Source organism: Kogia breviceps, chromosome 4 (genome assembly GCF_026419965.1).
Source record: "Kogia breviceps isolate mKogBre1 chromosome 4, mKogBre1 haplotype 1, whole genome shotgun sequence".
NCBI lineage: Eukaryota > Metazoa > Chordata > Mammalia > Artiodactyla > Physeteridae > Kogia > Kogia breviceps.
The window spans coordinates 94845309-94866013 of NC_081313.1; the positions used below are offsets into that span (position 1 = coordinate 94845309).

At 34.9% G+C, this 20705-nt stretch overlaps 1 protein-coding gene across 5 annotated transcripts in view; it reads left to right on the forward strand.

Annotated features, from left to right (window-relative positions):
* AP3S1 (adaptor related protein complex 3 subunit sigma 1) overlaps positions 1-20705 on the forward strand; it is a 70433-nt gene that overhangs the window by 43609 nt on the left and 6119 nt on the right. For 2 of the 5 annotated variants that reach the window (XM_059061892.2, XM_067031476.1), the window contains 2 exons: positions 1791-1862; positions 16863-16970. In XM_059061892.2, coding sequence (XP_058917875.1) covers positions 1791-1862; positions 16863-16970 — 180 coding nt within the window. Of the gene's footprint in view, positions 1-1790; positions 1863-2316; positions 2933-16862; positions 16971-18009; positions 20004-20077; positions 20119-20705 lie in introns of those variants that run through there. The other 3 variants (XM_067031474.1, XM_059061893.2, XM_067031473.1) reach the window with 3 other exon arrangements.

Genomic DNA, 20705 nt, shown 5'->3' on the forward strand with positions numbered 1-20705 from the left:
TCCTGGTCTAAGTCAAGGATCAACAAATTACATCCTGCAGGTCAAATTCTGCCTGCTGCCTGTTTTTGTAAATAAAGTTTTATTGGAATAGAGCCATGCTCACTTGTTTATGTATTGTCTGTGGCTGCTTTTATGCTACACTGTATGGCCCACAAAGCCTAAAATTAAAATCTTTACTCTCTAGCCCTTTTCAGAGAAAGTTTGCCAACCCTTGGTCTAAGACAATGTTGATCATGGTCATATAGTTAAATATATTGTTTCACATGTCTTATTCATCTACATTGATGCCAGGAAGGAGCCTTGGATTGTGGATCTGTGTAAGTTGGCCTCAGATTGGAGTAGTTATAGCAAGAAGCCTGTTGTTTAGATTTTACTGTGTCCGGGAGGATCACCTGTGAATACAGTGACCATACATTTCAGTTTGCTTGGAACAGTCCTGGTTTGCATCTGTTGTTCTAGGTTATTATTATAGTACAATAACATTGCATACTGTTATTATAATAATTAATAGATGCTCTCTTTTACTCTTAATACCCCCCCAGTTCGAATGATAAACTTATGGTCATTCCATCTGTGAAAATTACCACTGAGAACCGTAGTGGATACAGAAATAGTGATAGAATAGTGATAACTATGCAAAGTGGAATTTAAGAGATTAATTTTTGAAAGTTTGTATCAGAGGTCCCCAAGACCATCTCAGTGATTTGCTAGGAATCACAGGACTCAGAAGTTGCTATATTTATGGTTGGGGTTTATTACAGTGAAAGTATACAGAGTAAAACCATCAAAGACACATGAAGGGAAGTATGGAGGAAACCAGGTGCAAGCTTCCAGGTGTTGTGCCTTTCTATTGGAGTCACACAAGATGTGCTTAATTCCCCCAGAAGTGACATGTGATGACCTGTGCAAAGTGTTCCAAACTAGGCAACTCACCCTAGCCTGGATTTCCAAGATTTTTATTGGGGGTCAGTCACATAGGCATGCAACACCTCCATGACTGACCTTGGTTACTTAAGCTCCAGAACCTCAGAGAAAAAAATATGTTCATTGTAAATCACACTGTTAGCATAAACTGTCTGCTCACACTGGTACAGTGTGGCCCAGGGCCTCAAGCATGCAGAAACACTCTTATCAGACAGAACTTTCCAAGGGCTCAGAGCTCAGTTCCCGGGAACTAGCCGAAGGCTAGTCTGAAATCAGGCCATTTTGGGGAACGTATAGGGTTTGAACAACCCAGGCTTACTGAGTTAACCCTTTCCCACACAAGGTCGTACAAGGTATTTGAACCAGAGTTTAAGTCCAGTTAAGTCTGATTCCAAAGTCTGTGCCCTTTCCATAAGTTTAATTTTTAGTGATCTTTTATACTGCTTTGCTAATTAAAAATTATTGGCTATATTAGATGTGGTTGAGACTTGGACTGTGCCCATCTAGCTTGATAGATACTTATGACAAGCTTTCTTTTTTCCTCATATGAAGATAGGGAGACTGATTTGAGTATTTTTCAGTATTTTTGTAAGTAATGGTGCTAACAATTTTTAGGTCTTAGTAATTTTCAGTGAAGTTTATTTTGTTTATTGTATTTCATTTATTAATGTATTGAGAAATAGTTTAGATGTACAGGCTATAATTATTCCTTTTGCACTTAATACAGTTTTTAATTTACAAAAGAGAAATGTGATAATAGACTTAGAAGTTTCAATTCACAATTAAGAATTGTCTGCCTTATAGGTAATAGATTTGAATGAACTTATTCAGTTCTCAAAAGCTTTTAACCTTTTTCTTTTCTTTAGGTATTTGTGGAAACATTAGACAAGTGTTTTGAAAACGTCTGTGAACTGGATTTAATTTTCCATGTAGACAAGGTACAGTTTCTACATTATCAAATTGTCTAAGCTTGTTATCTTAGAAAAAAATGTTAACTTGTATTTGTCAAAGTAAAAATAGATTTAGTGAATAATACTGTTTTTATTCCTTTATTCAATTCATAAGTATATTTACTGTGAGCCAGACACTGTGCTTAGTGAAGAAGGTTCAGACCCTGGCCTAGACAAATTCACATCTAGAGGAGGACAATGGGAATGGAGGAAATTATATTTAAACTGGATTTTTTTAGGGATTAGTAGATATTTCACAAACAGAAAAGGAGAGGATGACTCTACAGGCAGAGATATAAAATACATGCTTTTTTGTGAGGGGAGGATTTGATATTGATCATGAGACCTTAAAGTACATTTAGTGACATGGATTTGGGGCTTCGTTCTGAAGCAATTTAGTTTTTGTTTTGTTTTGTTTTTGTTTTTGTTTTGTGGTACGCAGGCCTCTCACTGTTGTGGCCTCTCCCGCTGCGGAGCACAGGCTCTGGAAGCACAGGCTCAGCGGCCTTGGCTCACGGGCCCAGCCGCTCCACGGCATGTGGGATCTTCCTGGACTGGGGCACGAACCTGTGTTCCCTGCATCGGCAGGCGTACTCTCAACCACTGCACCACCAGGGAAGCCCAATTTAGTTTTTTAAAACAAGTTTCTATTAACATTATTGTTGCTTTGTTTGTTCATTTGGGCGGGGGCAAGATAATTGTTTTTTTCTGTGTTAAGGATGTTGGATTGGTAGGTGGGAGATTAAAGTCAAGGAAATCAATTAGAAGTCTGTTGCAGTAGTCCAGAAAGAAATGAACTAGGCAGTAGAGTAGGAATGGAAGAAAGTATATAATTGATAGACTTGATGGCCTCTTGAAAGGAGGTGAGAGAAAGGAAGAATGACTGAAATTCTCTAGCCAGTATTACTGGGTATTGGGGATAGGAAATTTACAAGGAAGAGATACTACTTTTACTATATAGAGATTTTTTTTTTCTCTATAAGTTCATATAATGTAACAGACTGTTTTGAATGGTTAAGCTATTGAATAAAATTGTCTGGAAATCTGAAAATTTTAGCAAAAAATTGTGATTTTTAAAAATCAGCTTTATTGAAGTATAATTTACACACAAGAAAATTCAGCAGCTTTAAGCATGCATTTTACTAAGTTTTGGCAAGTGCATTTAGTTATGTAACCATTACCACAATCAAGATACAGTACAAGGAATGCATCACATTATTTGTGAACATCAAAAGAATACATTTACTATTAGCTGGTCCTTTAGATCATATTTCTCATTTACTAAATGATTTAATTTCATATATTGACTCATTTTGGATATAGAACTTAAACTTGATATTTTTAAGAGAATTATTTTAGTTTTCTATTGCTTTTCTCTATTATCTGTATTATGCTATTCACACTTACAAAGACTCCTGTTATTTTTAGGCATTAAGGTTCACAATATTCTAAAGTATGTTCTGGCACATGGTTAAAATGTTTAAAATTCTATTTTTAAATTGACTGCTCAAAGATCACTAGCTTATATGTTGCATCTAGCAATTTTTTTGAGAAAATTGAAGATTCTATTGTAAAATATTGTAGCGAGAGTAAAGTTGTCACATTTCTAGCAGAGAATAAAAGTTTTCCTTAATAGGAAAATTAAGCTCTACATATATACAACTTCCATACATGATACACAGTGCTTTTAAAACTTCTATTTTATGTTAATATATGTTCATTTTAGAAAAATCAGAAAATATAAATAAGAGGAAAATAAATAGAGGGTATCTCAATTTCAGAGATTGCCTAGTATTAAAAGATAAACTGAGGACACTAAAAATTTTAAGAGTTTATTTGAGTAAAAATTGATTCAAATTGGTCAGCACCAAACCGGAATACTCCACTGACAGGAGCTAGGGGAAAGATGTTTATAGAGAAGAGGCAGAAGCAAAGCAAGGGAATTATCTGATTGGCTATTGCTTAAGCACCTGTATTATTTGGGAAAGCCAAGTAGGCTGTTTGTGATTGGTTGCTCTTAGGTGTTGATTTCTTAACCTTGAGGTATTTTAGGCTGAGGTTGTGCTTTGCTTATTTATTGGAGCCACCTCAGTCTAATCACCTCCTTTTTTAAATTAACACTAGTGTTAACATTTTAGAGTATGTGTATTTCTAGACTTTTTTGTACAAATGAGTACTGAAACAAATATGTCTTTAAAAAAATAAAAAATAGGATCACATAGGTAGTCTGTATAGCCTGTTCATTTCACACAACAGTGTATCACTGTTTTGAAACCTGCCAAAATTAGCTGGCCTAAACTCTTGTTTTAATTTTTTTTTCAATGCAATGAGAAAAAAGCTTCAGTATAACAAGAGTTAGAGACCAGTAAAATAGACATTTCCTGTCGCTGTACTCTCTGTCTAAAACAATGCTAGTCTTGTTTTCAGCCCTTCTATGAAAGTAGGCTTGTTTTCAACTTTCAAGCAGCCCTGGACCTTCCAACAGTCAGAGATCTCCTAAATAGCTCAACTCATTTCTTCCTAGGGGCAAATACAGAGTTTTGTACACAATTCTCTGTGTGCTGTTATATTACACTTAGATAGAGGGAAGGAGGAAGTTGTAAAGAATACACTTTTTGTTATCAGTCAGGATGGACTAGTTTATGCTGCAGTAACTATCAGAGTATTTCTAATTCACACAGTATGTTTATCATGTCCCACATGCTGTCAGTCTGGAATCCATGGTGACAAAGCTGCCAGTATCTGGAAGATGATCCGTTTTTATGTCAGAGAGAAAAGAGTTTTCATGGGTAAATTTATCTGCTTTTCAAACTATCACACATGATAGTTTTGCCAAATGTTTTGCTACTACAAGCATGGATCGCTAACTTTCTAGCCTCCAATATAATAATTTCCATGTGGCCTACTGCCCAACCCCTAAGTCAGTGTCTTTTCCTTTATTGTGATTGTTATCAGTTTCTCATTACAAACCTTCAAGTACTAATTTGTTTATCAGTCACATAAGCTAATATTTGTAGTCACCCTAAAGTAGTGGAACAGCACCCCCTGCCCAAAATTGATATGGATGTAGAGACTGAAGATACCACATGTACACCAAGAGGATCTGATCTGAAAAGGTTTATCATTCACATAATAACCTTTTTTGGGGAAAACAAGGAACAGCGACTATCTTGGGGTTTTATGTGGTTAGGGGGTAGGGCTGGGTTGACGGTTTCCACATGCAGGCCAGGTCTTGTGTAATGTAAACTTCCCGCCAGTGCAAAGGCAGGAGCACCTGGACTTTCTTATCAACTTGCCCACATGTGGGCAGAAGAGGAAGGGAGAACAGTGGGGCTTGAAAGCTGTCAGCAGGCAGGCCTCAAAAATGGAGTCAGACTGTTTATTACAGCTAAGTTATGCTGTGGTAATAACACCTAAGATATGAGTAACTTGGTTTATTTCTTACTTATACTGCATGGCCACTGTGGGTTTGCTGGGAAGGTCTGCTTATTTGCGCAACTGTGTTACCTGCCCATTTCCTGAACACTGTGGCTTTAATTGGGCAGCCCCAGGTTGTCGTCACTACTGCAGCACAGCATCAAATCCCAGGGCAAGGATGAAAGAGCTAAAGATTTATAAAGAGCTTGGTTTGGAGCATGTATGACATGTATTGACAGCTATAAAAGTGCTCTGTCTACTCCTCCCTGCATTCCCCCCATCCCCCAAAAGATCAGGGTAAGGGAGGTCTGATTGGAGACCTCAGTGTCTTTCCTACCCTCCAGGCCAGGAGAATGAAGAATTAAGAGTGAGAGTGGAGTGGTTTCCTCTAGCCCAGTCCTTCTTAAGGAGTTTGATAGCCTATCCTTAAACCACAGGACACAGAGTGAGAGTCTCCTTTTCCTTTCACCACCTGAAGAAATCTAACCATTAAGGTATCTCAGCAACCACACCTAAGTACCAGTGAGCCGACAGAGAAAAAAGAATGCCATCTCAACAAGAGAGAAGAGAGATGAGGAACAGGCTGAACAGTCAGAACATATGCTCCATGAAAAAGAACTACTAGAGGAGATCAGTGAACACTTGAAATTTTAAAATGGTAAAAAGTGCTTAAGGAGATGCAATTCGAAAAGGTCTTCCTGGGGCTTAAAAATGTGTTTTCAAACTATAGAGTTTAAAGAAGAGAATGGTCACAGTTGAGGCTTGAATTACAGATAGAAGATGAATGCAGGAAATAATCTCAAAGCATATAATTGAAAGATTAAGAGATAGAAAACATGAAGGAAAAGATAAGAGAATATGAAGTATTTAGCATGTATTATAAAACTATTTTGAAGCTGTTATCCACCTGGGGGGAAAGGAGAGTAGGAAATAACAGAGCATTTAGTAGGAAAACAAGGCATGTCAGTGGTAGAAAGACTTGATATTTTACAAATAAGAATAAAGTCATATTGGTTTGATTAAAAGAGCAATGAAAGAGATATTTTTCACTAATAAAAATTATAAACAGTAGAATCTCTGATTTAAAAGGGGAAAATAATATAAATAAAATCTGATCAAGCCAACCAACTTTGGGGGAAAGGGAAATTATTTAAAATAGATGTATTATTCAGTGTAGTAAGTGTGAATTGAATGATACAATCCATTAAAAGTCAGAGATGATAGGTTTAAAAAGGTACAGCTTATATAGGAAAGACAGGATAAATTCTAGAGTATTTCCCTTTATAAACCAGTTTCCATAACGTTTGGTTTCCTAGTAGTCACCAGAAGTGATCATTGAATTTCTTTTTTAGTACCCTTGTGACATATGAATTTTAACATAATTGATTTGTTTTAATCCACTGTGGATATTATGCTTCTTGATGTTCAAATTGCCCTATCTTTGGCCAGTGGGGGAACCCCTTCATGTTGTCTTCTGGGTTCTTTTGACATGACCCCTCTCCCCCTCCATGGACTTTAATAGCTGCTTTGTGTTCTGGTACAACTAGATGTTCCAGATTCACTTTATTTATTTCCTCCTCTAGATATGTTATCAGTCATTCCTTCTAGGAGCCCTGATTTTTTTTTTTTTAGTGGGAAATGGTATGGAGAAACCATAGTCTGGAGGTGCTTGTAATTATGAGGTTGATCATTGTTTCTCCACTTTTTCTATGGACAGAGCATCTTATATATTTTTTGCCTTAGCCCTCATGTTAGTGTTCTCTCTGTCAGGTTCCTTTTAGTGGATGATGATGTATAGAAATGACAGTCCTAGCACCATGTATGCTCGTTGGTAGAGGTGTGATTATTACTTCTGGTTCGCAGTGAACCAAGCTAGGAAATAGATGTATGTACACACACACACACACACACACACACACACACACTTGCCTATTTCTATATCTTTATATATATTAAAAATCATTGAGTTCTTCTTAATACCCCAGAGTCTAGTGTAACACTACAGAATTTATTCTAGCCTTCGTCTTTTCCATATCTGCACTTTGCTTCTCTGACAGTGAGAGATTATTCTCATTCCTATTATTTGTATTATTGTAACCATTTACTTAATTTGCTTAATCCTTCCTTTCTATAACCCAGCTCCTGGTTGGGCCATTCAAAGCCAGACATGCCAGGCTTCACCCTCCCTTGCCAGCACTAGTCAAATGCTTGGCACCCCCCTTCTACTCAGCAAGTTGTTAGAAAGTCAAACCTGATTTTAAAAATTGCAGTAAATAAAAGTACTTTTTAAAAACTTAGATGATTTGAAAAAGAAATTAATAAAATTACTAGAAGAGAAAAATGTCAAAATTAAAATTTTCAGTGGATGTGTTTAAACATAAACATATCTGAGTAAATAGAAAGGTAGAATACATTGTCCATAATGCAGCATAAAAGGACAAGAAAGCCTGAAAATGTGAAAGATAGTTTACAGGTCAGGGAAGATAGAGCAAGAAATATCTAATGAAAAAGAAAGAACGAGGCATATTCACTATCTGAGTATCTAATGGCTGAGAATTTTCCAGAATTAATGGAAGATGCCAATCCACAGATAAAAGAATCACAAGCAGAATAAATAAAAAGAAATCTATACATAGACTAATGATAGTAAAATTGAATAGCAGAGAGAGAGCTCTTAAAATCATCCAGAAATAAAAGACATATTACCTTCACAAGAGCAGTGGTCACACTGGGAAGTGACTTCTCAACAGCAACCACAGAAGTTAGAAGATGTGTTGAAAGAAACTGTCAACTGTAGTTCTAAAATTAGCAAAACCGTCTTTCAAGATTATGGGTGAAATAAAAACATTATTTGAGAAATAATGAGGGAATTTGCAACCAGCAAGCCTTTGGACTAAAGGAAATTCTAAAGAGGGCAATTTACACGGAAGGAAATCTGAAATATAAGGAGTGAGTTGAAGAGGGAAGAAGAGCAAAAAAAGAAGTAAATTTGTGGGTAAGGATAAAAGAACATTGACTGTTAAAGTACTTATGAGATTAAAATGGAAAAAAAATTGTAGCATTAAAATATAAGTCAACAATAACACATAAGCGAGGAGTATTCTAAGGTCTTTTAATGAGCATCCGTGACCCTATGATAAGCAGCCTTTAAAAAGGATTTCTGTATAATCAGCCCAAAATATAGAATAGCAAGCAGAACAGCTTTCTAGTTTTTCAGACTTGAATATTTTGAATTTTCCAATTTGAAACATTCATATTCAGTGTGAGTATAAAATGCATTGTGTAACAAAATAGAATTACTCTTACCTATTACTCTATTTATTTATTTTTGTTTTTTGTTTGGCCACACAGCATGGCTTGTGGGATCTTAGTTCCCCGATCAGGGATTAAACCTGTGCCCCCTGCAGTGGAAGTGCTGCATCCTAACCACTGGACCACCAGGGAATTCCTTTACCTGTTGCTTTAAATTACTATACCACTGTTGCTTTCCACTGGTCAACAATTAGCAAATGTCTTCATTATTATTAGTCTATTATAGTATGTTAAAGTATGTTATATACTTAACCTTTCTATTTTGTCTTGAAAATTTTATCAAAATTTGGATGGGCTAACAAAATGTACTCTTAATTCCTTTCAAAATTACTTACAAAATTGTCATACTTTAGACTTTTCTTTCATGATATAATATTAAAGAAGAGAGAAGTTTGCATGGGGATTATGCTGTTTAGCAGGAGAACCTGCTCAACTGCATCAATCTCAAGATATTATCCACATACCTGTAGAACTGATTATTTCCTTAGCAAACACTTTCTTCAGGTTAATGATATTATCAAGTGAAAGTTTTGTTTTGTTTTGATTTTTTGGTTGTGTTCATTGCTGCATGAGGGTTTTCTCTAGTTGCAGCGAGTGGGGGCTACTCTTCGTTGTGGTGCACGGGCTTCTCACTGCAGTGGCTTCTCTTAGTTGTGGAGCATGGGCTCTAGGCACGCAGGCTTCAGTAGTTGCAGCACACAGGCTCAGTAGTTGTGGCTCGCTGGCTCTAGAGCTCAGGCTCAGTAGTTGTGGTGCACGGGCTTAGTTGCTCCGCGGCATGTGGGATCTTCCTGGACCAGGGATCGAACCTGTGTCGCTGCATTGGCAGGCAGATTCTTAACCACTGTGCCACCAGGGAAGTCCCCAGGTGAAAGTTTTGATTTATATAACACTTTGATATGTCAGCTATCCTGTTGGAGAATAATTATACAAAAATTTATAGATTTAATGAAGTTCTGATAAATATATTTTGAGAGGATGTATTTCTGAAGCTAAGCTTTTTTCTTTTTAAATGTTGGTAGTGACTCCAGTAAAACCCGAAGACATCCATTTTCTTACTTAAATTTTTTCATTATAGCTTTTATTTATAAATACCTGTAGAACTAAAGCATGACAAGAAAATATCATACTTCATTGATTCTAAAATGCTGATTTTCTTTCACATTTTAACGTTTTTGAGATCAGTATGCATTTACAATTCTATAGCTTGCCATAATTTTCTTTTTTTAAAACATTTTTCTGTTAGTTATATTTTATTTTTTTTAATTTATTTTCTTTTGCCGCATTGGGTCTTCATTGTTGTACACAGGCTTTCTCTAGTTGCAGCAAGTGGGGGCTACTCTTTGTTGTCGTGCACGGGCTTCTCCTTGTGGTGGCTTCTCTTGTTGCGGAGCATGGGCTCTAGGCACATGGACTTCAGTAGTTGTGGCACGAGGTCTCAGTAGTTGTGGCACGAGGACTCAGTAGTTGTGGCTCGCGGGCTCTAGAGCACAGGCTCAGTAGTTGTGGCGCACAGGTTTAGTTGCTCCACAGCATGTGGGACCTTGCCATACCAGGGCTCGAACTGTGTCCCCTGCGTTGGCAGGTGGGTTCTTAACCACTGCGCCACCAGGAAGGTCCCTAGAGCAGTGGAGTAGGTCGCTCTGTCCTCCCGCTGCTCTGGCAGCAGCAGGTGGGCAGGCGGCGGGCATCTGAAGCCCCCATGCATACCTCACCCCCAACAGCCCTCCACTTGGCTGCTACCCTGGTGGGGTTGAGGCAGCAGGGCTGGCTGCTTGTCATAATTTAATTGTCAGCATTTTTCCTTTTTAGTGGTATGTAAAGTAATGATGTTTTTTATGATCAATTGTACTTACATTTGAAGAAATATCAAAATGTGAAGTGAGATTTAGACCATTTAGAATTATAAATACAGGTATTAATAGATTACTTTAGGTACATTATTTAAATTTTTATTAGCAAAACATGTATTAACATCTTATTATCAAATTAGTAAGAGTATGACCCACAGGTACATAAATGGAAATTTGTTAACATTTTAAATAATGTGTCATTTCATCAAAATTGGCTATTAATAATTAAAAAAATCATTTCTTACAGTATTACGGTCTTTAGAGTAGACTTATAACTCTGCTTTGCCTCCCCTTCACCCCCTTTTAAAACTCCTGTTCAGTTTTCTTTTTCAAGAGGAGAAGAGGGAGGTGTTCCTTGCAAAACACATTTTACAAAATATTTATTGAATGCTTAACACCTTGCAGGGTTATGTGAAGAATATGTCCTTACCCCAGTCCTCAAGTAATTGTTTTAAGAAGATGTGTGGTATCTGTCTGCCTGTGTCTGTGTCTTTGTCTGTCTCACAGACACACACCATTAACATTACAGTGTTATTCATATATTTTATTATTGTAAAATTACAATAATACTTAAATTTCTTGAAACAAAGAAGTCAAATAGTACTGAAGGCTATATGATTAAACATGAAATTTCTTCTTACCTTGTCCCCTTCCTTATACCTATTCACCACTACCCCACTTCTCTGAAGTAATTTTTCTTAATAGTTTGTCTAGGTAGGCTTCCAGACTTTCTTTCTATATGTTTCCAAAGATATGCATAGTTCTTGGTTCAGTGAGTGATGAAGCATGTTTTTATTTCACGTAATATTCTATGCCTTGCTTTATTACCTTCATCTCTCTTTAGATCCTTCCATATCAATATATATGTATCAGCTTTATTCTTAAGTGAAATATTGTATAGAATGTATATGCTGTATTTTACTTGACCACCCCTGTAGTAAGATATTAATGTAGTCAAATTAAAAGATGTTTGGTGCAAAGGACCTCATTTCTAGCATAAATTATAGCAAAGTAGCTTTATGCTTTGAAAACAAGTGACAGTCTATAGAAAGGGCTCTATGTAATATGACTTCCTTTCATTTTTTTGTTTTTAGATGCTTGGTTCAGCCTGGTTGACCTGTAACAGTTAAAAAGTGAAATGTAGGACTTCCCTGGTGATCCAGTGGTTAAGACTCCATGCTTCCAATGCAGGGAGGGTGGATGTGTGACCAAAAAAAAAAAAACAGTAAAAAGTGAAATGTGTTTGATTTAATCTTCATTTACTCTCCAATGATTATGTGGGCTTTACTCAACTAAGATGCTGCTGTCTGTAAGCAATGTATATAAATATTTAATAAATATGGTTTACTGATGGGGTAGTTTAAGTACAAAAAATGCCATGTTCTTTTAACTTTTGAATTTTAAGATAATTGAGATAAATGATTTTGAAGAAAGAAGTGTTGGCATCTAATACTTATTAGATGCCAACAATGTGCATTATAATATTTTTAAAATAATAATAAAATAATATAGAGACCACTTAATCTTTTTTTTTTGAGACCACTTAATCCTGTATGTTACAATAGTTTTAAGCAAAAGTCTCAGGTTCTGCATTGACACATTAAAAGACTTACTGTTTAACACATGTAAAAAGTGGCATACTTCTCTTATCACTAACAAATATTCAGCACCTTTGAGTACCTCTTAAATAACTTAAATAGGTACATGGCCATTGCCTTTAATATTGTTCCTCTGAATGATCTCTCTTACTCTTTAGGAAGATTTTTTTTTTTAAGCAATATATGCACGTGTTAAGTTTTCAAAACAAACAAACAAACAAAAACTATGAAAGAAAGCTGTCTCCTTTCTTCCTCAGTCCTCCAGTCCCGTTCTTTAGGCAACTACTATCTATTAAAAAATATTTGCAGCATTATATACCTATTGGAATGGCCAAAATCCAGAATACTGATAATGCCAAATGCTGGTAAGGCTGTGAAGCAACAGGAATTCTCATTCATTTCTGGTGTGAATGCAAAATAATACAGTCACTTTGGAAGACAGTTTGGCGATACCTTAAAAAACTAAACATACTCTTATCATGCAATCCAGCAATCGTGCTCCATGGTATTTACCCAAAAGAGTTGAAGACTTAATGTCTATACAAAAGCCTGCACATGGATGTTTATAGCAACTCTTTTCATAGTTGCCAAAACTTTAAAGCAAACAAGATGTCCTTCAGTAGGTAAATGCTGTGTTATATTCAGTCAATGGAATTTTAATTCAGTGCCAAAAATAAATGAACTATCAAACTATGAAAAGACATTGAGGAACCTTAAAATGCATATTACTAAGTGCAAGAAACCAATTAGAAAAGGCTATGTACTGTGTGATTCCAACTATATGAAATTCTGGAAAAGGTAAAACTGTGCATATACTGAAAAGATTAGTGGTTGTCAGGCTTGGGGAGGGAGGGGGATGGGTGAATAGGTGGAGCATAGAGGATATTTAGGATACTCTGTGTGATACCATAATGATAGATATATATCATATTTATCCAAACTCATAGAATGTACACCACCAAAAGAGAGCTCTTGAGGTAGACTATGACTTTGGGTGATTATGATGTGTCAGTGTAGGCTCATCAGTTGTAACAAATTTACCACTCTGGGTAAGCTGTGCATGTTAGACGCCAGGCTGTATGTATGGGAAAGTTTCTATACCTCTTAATTTTGTTGTGAACCTAAAACTGCTCTTAAAAAAATAAAGTCTTTTTTTTTCTAATTATTTTTGTGCCTTTCCAGAATTTTTCTGGGTATATCCAAGTGTGTGTATGTGTGTAATTTTTTTAGTATACCTCAATGGGACCGTATTATAGACATCATTCTGTCCCTCTCATTTGTTCATTTAATAACTTACCAATATTTCTGAGGAATCTGTATATTTCTCATTTTTAGGTGTGTAATAATAGTGTAGATTCACCGTTTTAGTTTTGTATTTTTCTTTGCTCTTACCAACAGTTTCATTGATCATTCTTGTACATATATCTGGCTCCAGTAACTTTTATTATTTTATTAACTCATATGCTCATTTTCTCTTGCCTCTAACTTTCAATTCAGTCTTTTTTTTGTCATTCTTTTTATTCCCATTTAACATCTTTATTGGAGTATAAGTGCTTTAAAATGGTGTGTTAGTTTCTGCTTTATAACAAAGTGAATCAGTTATACATATACATATATCCCCATATCTCTTCCTTCTTACGTCTCCCTCCCTCCCACCCTCCCTATCCCACCCCTCTAGGTGGTCACAAAGCACCGACAATTCAATCTTTATTTTCTTATAGAACTGTGGGAATAATGTTTACAATGTGATCTTGTTTGTGTACATTAGATATATACACACACACGTATAACAAGTATATGCATAACAAGTTTTCTAGAAGGATATATAAGATACAATTAACTGTGATTATCTTTAGATAGAGGGACCTAATAACAGAAGCAGAGGATGGTAGAGACTATTTTTATATATGTTTCTGTATGGCTTATATTGTGATTTAAAAAAAAAAAAATGAAATTTAGAAGTTACAGTCTATGTCCAGAAGAAAAACGCAAAATTACACTGTTAGTCTGGTATTTGCTACTTTTTAAACACTTAAATACCTATAAAAATTCATAAGAGAGAGTGAAAACTCGTTGAACTTTCAGGTGAACATCAAAGCAGTTTAGTAGATGAGTTGTATTATAAGCATATTGTTACCCTTTAATTTCCATAAAAATCTGTTTTAAGTAAAATTTATAAAACAAAATACTGAAATATGTCAACCATATGAGTTAGGGCTAAGCTAAAAGCAGAGCTTTATCATCCTCTTTCTCTTATTAAGTCTGCCCAAAATTCTTCTCAATTCTTGCAACATGAATTTTTCTATCAATAGACATGTTCACCTTCTTAATTTCCCCTCCTCATATGACATACCTTACTTTGGACACCATAACCTGAATAGTATTGGAGTAGCCTCCCAATTAATAGTTCTCATTCCCACAATGTTTATCTCCTTAAATTTCTTATTTTTATTTATTTATTTATTTATTTATTTATGGCTGCGTTGGGTCTTCGTTGCTGTGTGCAGGCTTTGTCTAGTTGCAGCAAGCAGGGGCTACTCTTCGTTGCAGTGTGCGGGCATCTCATTGTGGTGGCTTCTCTTTGTTGTGGAGCATGGGCTCTAGGCATGCAGGCTTCAGTAGTTGTGGCATACGGGCTCAGTAGTTGTTGCTTGCAGGCTCAGCAGTTGTGGCACACAGGCTTAGCTGCTCTGCGGCATGTGGGATCTTCCCAGACCAGGGCTCGAACCCATGTCCCCTGTATTGGCAGGCGGATTCTTAACCACTGTGCCACGAGGGAAGCCCTCTCCTTAAATTTCTACATAACGTATTGTACCTCCTCACTGAGAATACACTCTTTAGGCATTTATTATCTTTATAATAAGTGAGATTATGTTTAAGAATTTAGCTCACAGGCCCTTCAATTGTATTGTCTGTCTCTTCTGGATCTGAATTGGCTTTCATAAGAATTATTTTTACTTTAAGGACAAATTTACATACATTTCTTAGAATTTCTTACATACGACCCACATTTGTAGGCTGCTCATATTTTGTTACCTCTAAAGTTGATAGATGTTTCAGTATTACTGAAATCTGTAGTTTCCACCAATCTGGTGCTTGTGTTCTGAGATGTTTCGAAAGGCAGTAGTACAATGTATATGTAGAGATGAACCCATAAGAAAGCCTGAGCAAAATGGGGGTGGTGGAGTTGTTACACTTCTACCAGCATTACAAGTCATGCTATTGCATAAGAATTTGTTTTAAAAAGAAAAGGGGAATTTCCACTGCTAAAACAGAAGTTTTAATGAATCTCTGTCCCCTGGCCATGGCCTTTCTTTCTGAACACTTTCTATGCATACAGTACCTATTAGCTATTATAAGGTAATTTTATTTTATCACTTAGTTATCTTTTGACCTTTAATTGAATTTTCATAGATTATGACTAAAAAGTAATTTGCTGTATCAATTTCATTTATTATTGTTAACAGAAGAAAGCAAAGTATTGGACTTGGATCACTCAGATTTAGATTTGAGTCATTGATTTGCCACATATTAGCTTATGCGTCTTGAGTAAGCTGGTTTATTCTCTCAGCTGTAACAAAGGTTAATGTGAGAATTAAATCGGATACTGTAAGTGCAGCATCAAAACAATTTTAATAAATGGTATCTAGTAACAGAAAATATGGTAGTAGAAGTGATGATACTTAGCACTCTTGTTTAAAACAATTGTAGCTTCTGGTTTTGTTTGCCAAGGAAAAGTAATTGCTGTAATTCTTCAAAATTGGTATGTGAGGTGTCCATCTTTCCAAAATGAAACATTAATAAATAATAAGGTATTTTAAAAATCATGAGTACATTTGCGTGAAATCTTAAAAAGGAATGAAAATCGAACAGTATAATTATATGTTTAATTTTTTAAAGTTTTTGTTTAAAAAACCAGTTAGGTTTTACTTGAATTTATTTAATCCTTATGATAATTCTATGAGGTACCCATACTATTTCTACCTCTCTTTTACAGATAAGGTAACAGAGAGGTCAAGTAACTAACTTCTGAAGGGTATACAACTAATAAGTGATGGAGTCAGTATTTATACCTATCTAATTTCAGAGTCTCCATTCCTAATGATGCCACATTATTTTTTAAAAATTATAGCACAGTATACTGTTCTGTGACACTTCAGCTTTGACTTCGTGATTTTTGATCCAGTAAATACCTTATGACAAAACACCCGCGTTATAGTTTCTCTCCCCAATGGAAAATGTTGTTTTTTGTCATTGTAAGATGTATTTGATCATAAAAAATCTGAGTAATTAGATATATAGAGACGGCTTTGGGGTAAAAGCATTATCAAAGTACCTATAATATAAAGAAACTTTTACTTCATTTTAAATCTAGAGCTTGTAGGAATGCCACATAGCCTCACAGAGTACCTTGAGCATAAAAAAACTTAATAATTACTGACTAAGAATCAGGGATAAAAGGCCCTTATAGGTCTTTTTTTTTTATAGCATTAATCCTGATACTATAATGGTAGCTAATGTTTATTGATTATTTACTTTGTTTTGGGCTCTTCCATGGTCACTGACCTCACTTAATCTTTTCATCAGTCTGTGAAGGAGGTACTATTATTATCTCTGTTTTACAGCTCATTAAACTAAGATTTAAAGAGGTTTGTGTAATTGCCTAAGGCTTCACAGTAGTGACATAAGTGTATTATGCGTTTTCACTCCAAATTATTTTTATTTTACAGCTCATAAAACAGAGCAGTATTTGAAAGAAAAATTACTGGGATCATGAAACATTCTTATAGTGAGTTTTCTTTCTTTAGGTTCACAATATTCTTGCAGAGATGGTGATGGGGGGAATGGTATTGGAGACCAACATGAATGAGATTGTTACACAAATTGATGCACAAAATAAACTGGAGAAATCTGAGGTAAGAATGGGAAGTACTTTAGTTAATGAAGGTAGTAAGCATGATCATAAATTATGCATGATTTGTAGCTTTCACTGTTTGTCCTTCAGTATCACCCTTTAGGTACAGCTGGTATGCTTATTCAATTTTAAAAAGAAGTGGAATATACACATTTTAGTATGTTAAATGTTCTGTGACCACTATCCACCAAATAGTTTTGTGTATTCTTTTAGCCACAGTCGTAATTTCTTTCGGTAATGAATAAAATTCCTAATTCTTGCTGCTTAAAAAAGGAATTATGAATAATGCAATCAATATTTGTTATTAAACCTTAGTCATTAATTATCAAAGAAGTCTTAGAACTGGTTTTCTAAGGATATATAAGTTTAGTGTTTTATAAAACTATTTCTGCAAAAGGAAAGGAGAGAAAATGGAATTCTTACAAGGAAGTAATGTTATAATGGGTGCTTAGTAGACCTGAATGCACACTGAAAAAAGAAATTCAATGCTCTAATCTTTTAATTCTGGATCCTTCCCAAAGGTCACTGACAAGTTAGCTAAATCATACATTCCATATAATGATACACATATTCATGGCTTTTATTGCATTCTAGAAGAGAAAGATTTGGTTAGTTATATACAGCTAACTTTGTGCTGCTAAATTGAGTGAATGAGGACCAACCAGCAGTTTAGCCTTTCCTAAAACTCTAATTTAGAATTGTATGACTCTTCCCTCAATAATAAGGCTGAATATCAGTAACAGGTGCTGTAGCTGAGCCACTCAAGTTTACATGATTTTGGTTGTTTCTTATTGCTATACAGAAATTTAGAAAGATGAATAGTCTTGATATCTCATTCAATACTATACATGTTTGAGGATACTCTTAGCTTTGATATTTATAGTCATAATGCAGAAAACTAAATTTATAATTATTAGTACAGTTATTTGGTTGATCTAAAGTAAATATTACTATAAAAGCAGAAAGATATTAAAAATGTGCTAGCATTAATTTACAACAGGTGAGTTCTGAAGAATTTTTATCTTGTTGGTTCTTCAAAGGATCAGCTTAAAATGCTGTGCTCTTTGGGATGGAATGAAACACAGGATGGTGGATAAATCTGAAATCTGAGGATTAGAAACAGTTGAAGTTTTGTATAAAAACATTTTCCAATGTTCTGTTTTAAATTAAAATAGTCCTTCATTTCTCCTTATCTCAAGTTATCATCCTCCTTGGTTTCCCAAAGGAGAGGGTTGTAATGGGAAAGAGCTTAAAATTATGACTCTTTTTAAGTAATTGTATATATTTTGTGTGTCTACAGCCAGTTTTTAAAATACTGGCTTTTGAAAAGGGAAAACAAACTAGATTAATAGAGAAAATTTTGTTTTTGGACAAGGAAAAGGGCTAAGAATATTATTTAGTAGAGTTGGCTTGCAGTGTATTGTTCAATACGGAAAAAGGTTTACCATAAACTCTAAGCTATAGTTTTTAAAGTCTTAAAATAATAACTTGAAATTTATGTCTGTTAAACTTTGCTTTACAAAACTATATGGTTATAGATTTTAAATGCCAAGAGACAGTGATACAATCCATTAATAATTAGTCTAAAATGAGTGGATATGTGGTAATTTGTGAATTCCATGTAATCATCTGTAAAAATATATTGACCTCTTATCTGGAATTATCACATTTCCAGGTATTTAACTCCTTTCCATTGGTGGTGCCCTTCCTCCTGCCTGCCCACCTTTTCCTCCTTAGGTTTGCTATATATAATATTGACAGAAGTCATGAAGGACCTGTAATAATTATATAATGGATATTTGCATTTTGATTGTCCAGTAAAACTTTGTTAATGAGCCAGTGTTTTTTAATAAAGAGCAGTAAAATACAGAATTTATATTTTCAGTGGAAATAGTTATAAGAACGTTATAACTTAAAGTCCTTTAACAGAAACATGCTGTTTAAAATGGTTTTGAATACTGGTGAATATTTGTTTTTCATCCACTGATTTTCTTTTAACATGTATAATCAATTGTTATCTGCTACCAAATTAGTTTTTCTTTTTCTCCTTTACAAAAAAAGTATGTTTTAAATCTGATGGATAAACTAACATATGTTAAGTGTTTCTCTATATGTGATGCCTGCTAATATTTTCCTCATAAAGTAGGATTTTGAGTCACGGTGAAGCCATATAGTTCTGATCATACTTTAAGGAATTGTGTTGAAATAATGTTGACTTTGTGTAATTTTTCAGTAATTTTCATATATTTTAAGTATGTTTGGAAGGGTACCAGCTTTATTCCAGATGCAGTGAAATGTCAAGGGTTTTCATATGGGTTCCTTTTCCATGTTATTTAAACTGGTTATATCTACCAAATATATGACTGCAGAATAATCCAAAATTATTTGAGAGCAAGCTATAAGCTTTTATTAATCTTACTCTTACACAATTTTATTTAAAATGTATTATGTAAGCAAAAAGCTACAAAGCAAATCTTAAAGTTCAGAATACCATGATTGATGAAAAGACCTGTTTATCATGTTTTAAAAGTATTTAAGTAATGTTTAGAATATCATTTATCTTTTAAAAAGCCTGGATATAATTAAGATACAGCTTTTAAAATATAACATGATGTATCGAGTCTCCTTTACTTTGTCAGAAATCAAAGATTTTATTATTTTATCTTAAAAGTAGTATATTTCTGGTAACAGTCAAAAGTGAACCAGTTTAATTCCCATTACCTAGACAGGTAGAAGCAAAGATCACCCAGATCTTTAAAGAGACGAGAAGCAAAGATATGCTCTGAATATATTTTCATCTATCCTGCTTTGATAGATAAATGGTTTACTATAACATTGGGATCTTGGGAAAGGAGGGTTTAAGCTGGGAGGTTGGTGGGATTTGGGGGAAGTGTAAGAGGCACTCAGGAATCTGCCTGGGAGTAAAAGGACTCCCTGGGGGTGGAGGTAGAGGGGTGGGGTTGGGGAGACTTGTTAGCTTTTATGTATTTCATGTGATTTTCAAGATGAATAAATGGGTCTGAATTTAGTCACTACTTTTTAAAAGTCAGTCCTCTTTTTTCCGAACATCCTGATCTTTCTAGCTCTTTCCATTCTTCTCTCTTACAGACCTTTATCTTTCAATCTCCCAGACAGGACAGGTAGACAAGGTATTGCTGACTTTGAGAAAAATGTACTTTAACAAAGGGAAAGCAAAATGATGTCAAAGGCAATTAATTATTTAGGCCAGACTCAAAAATTCTTTGTGTTAATGAACCCATATAGTCCCTGTAGCCTATTTTCCATTCTAGTTTCTCCTTGTAGTTTATTCATCTTTTATTGGACTTAGTGTATTTTACTAGTATATCATTGATGTCATGTTTGTTCTGTTTTGTGTGCCTGCATTGTAAAAGGAAAGTTTAAGTTTTTTGTCCTTTTTTTTTTAAACATTGTCATTTAACTGACAAATTACATTTGTAGAAATGACAATTTACTTTGTATGTAAATCAGAGTTTATTTTTAGCATCATATGGCAGAACCTTAATTTAACTCTCACAGATTTTTTTTCTGCATGTTTCTAAATTAGGATTCTAACATAAAATTGTACGCTGGGTTTGGGAAGCTGTGAATTGAAAAACCAAAAGCTGAACCTTTAGAGATTAGCATTCAAAGTGGGAACCGGTAAAGGCTTAGAACAGTGACTGTTAAATAGTCCCCTTCCCCCACCTAATGGTTTTCAGTTCCAAAGTCTTAACAA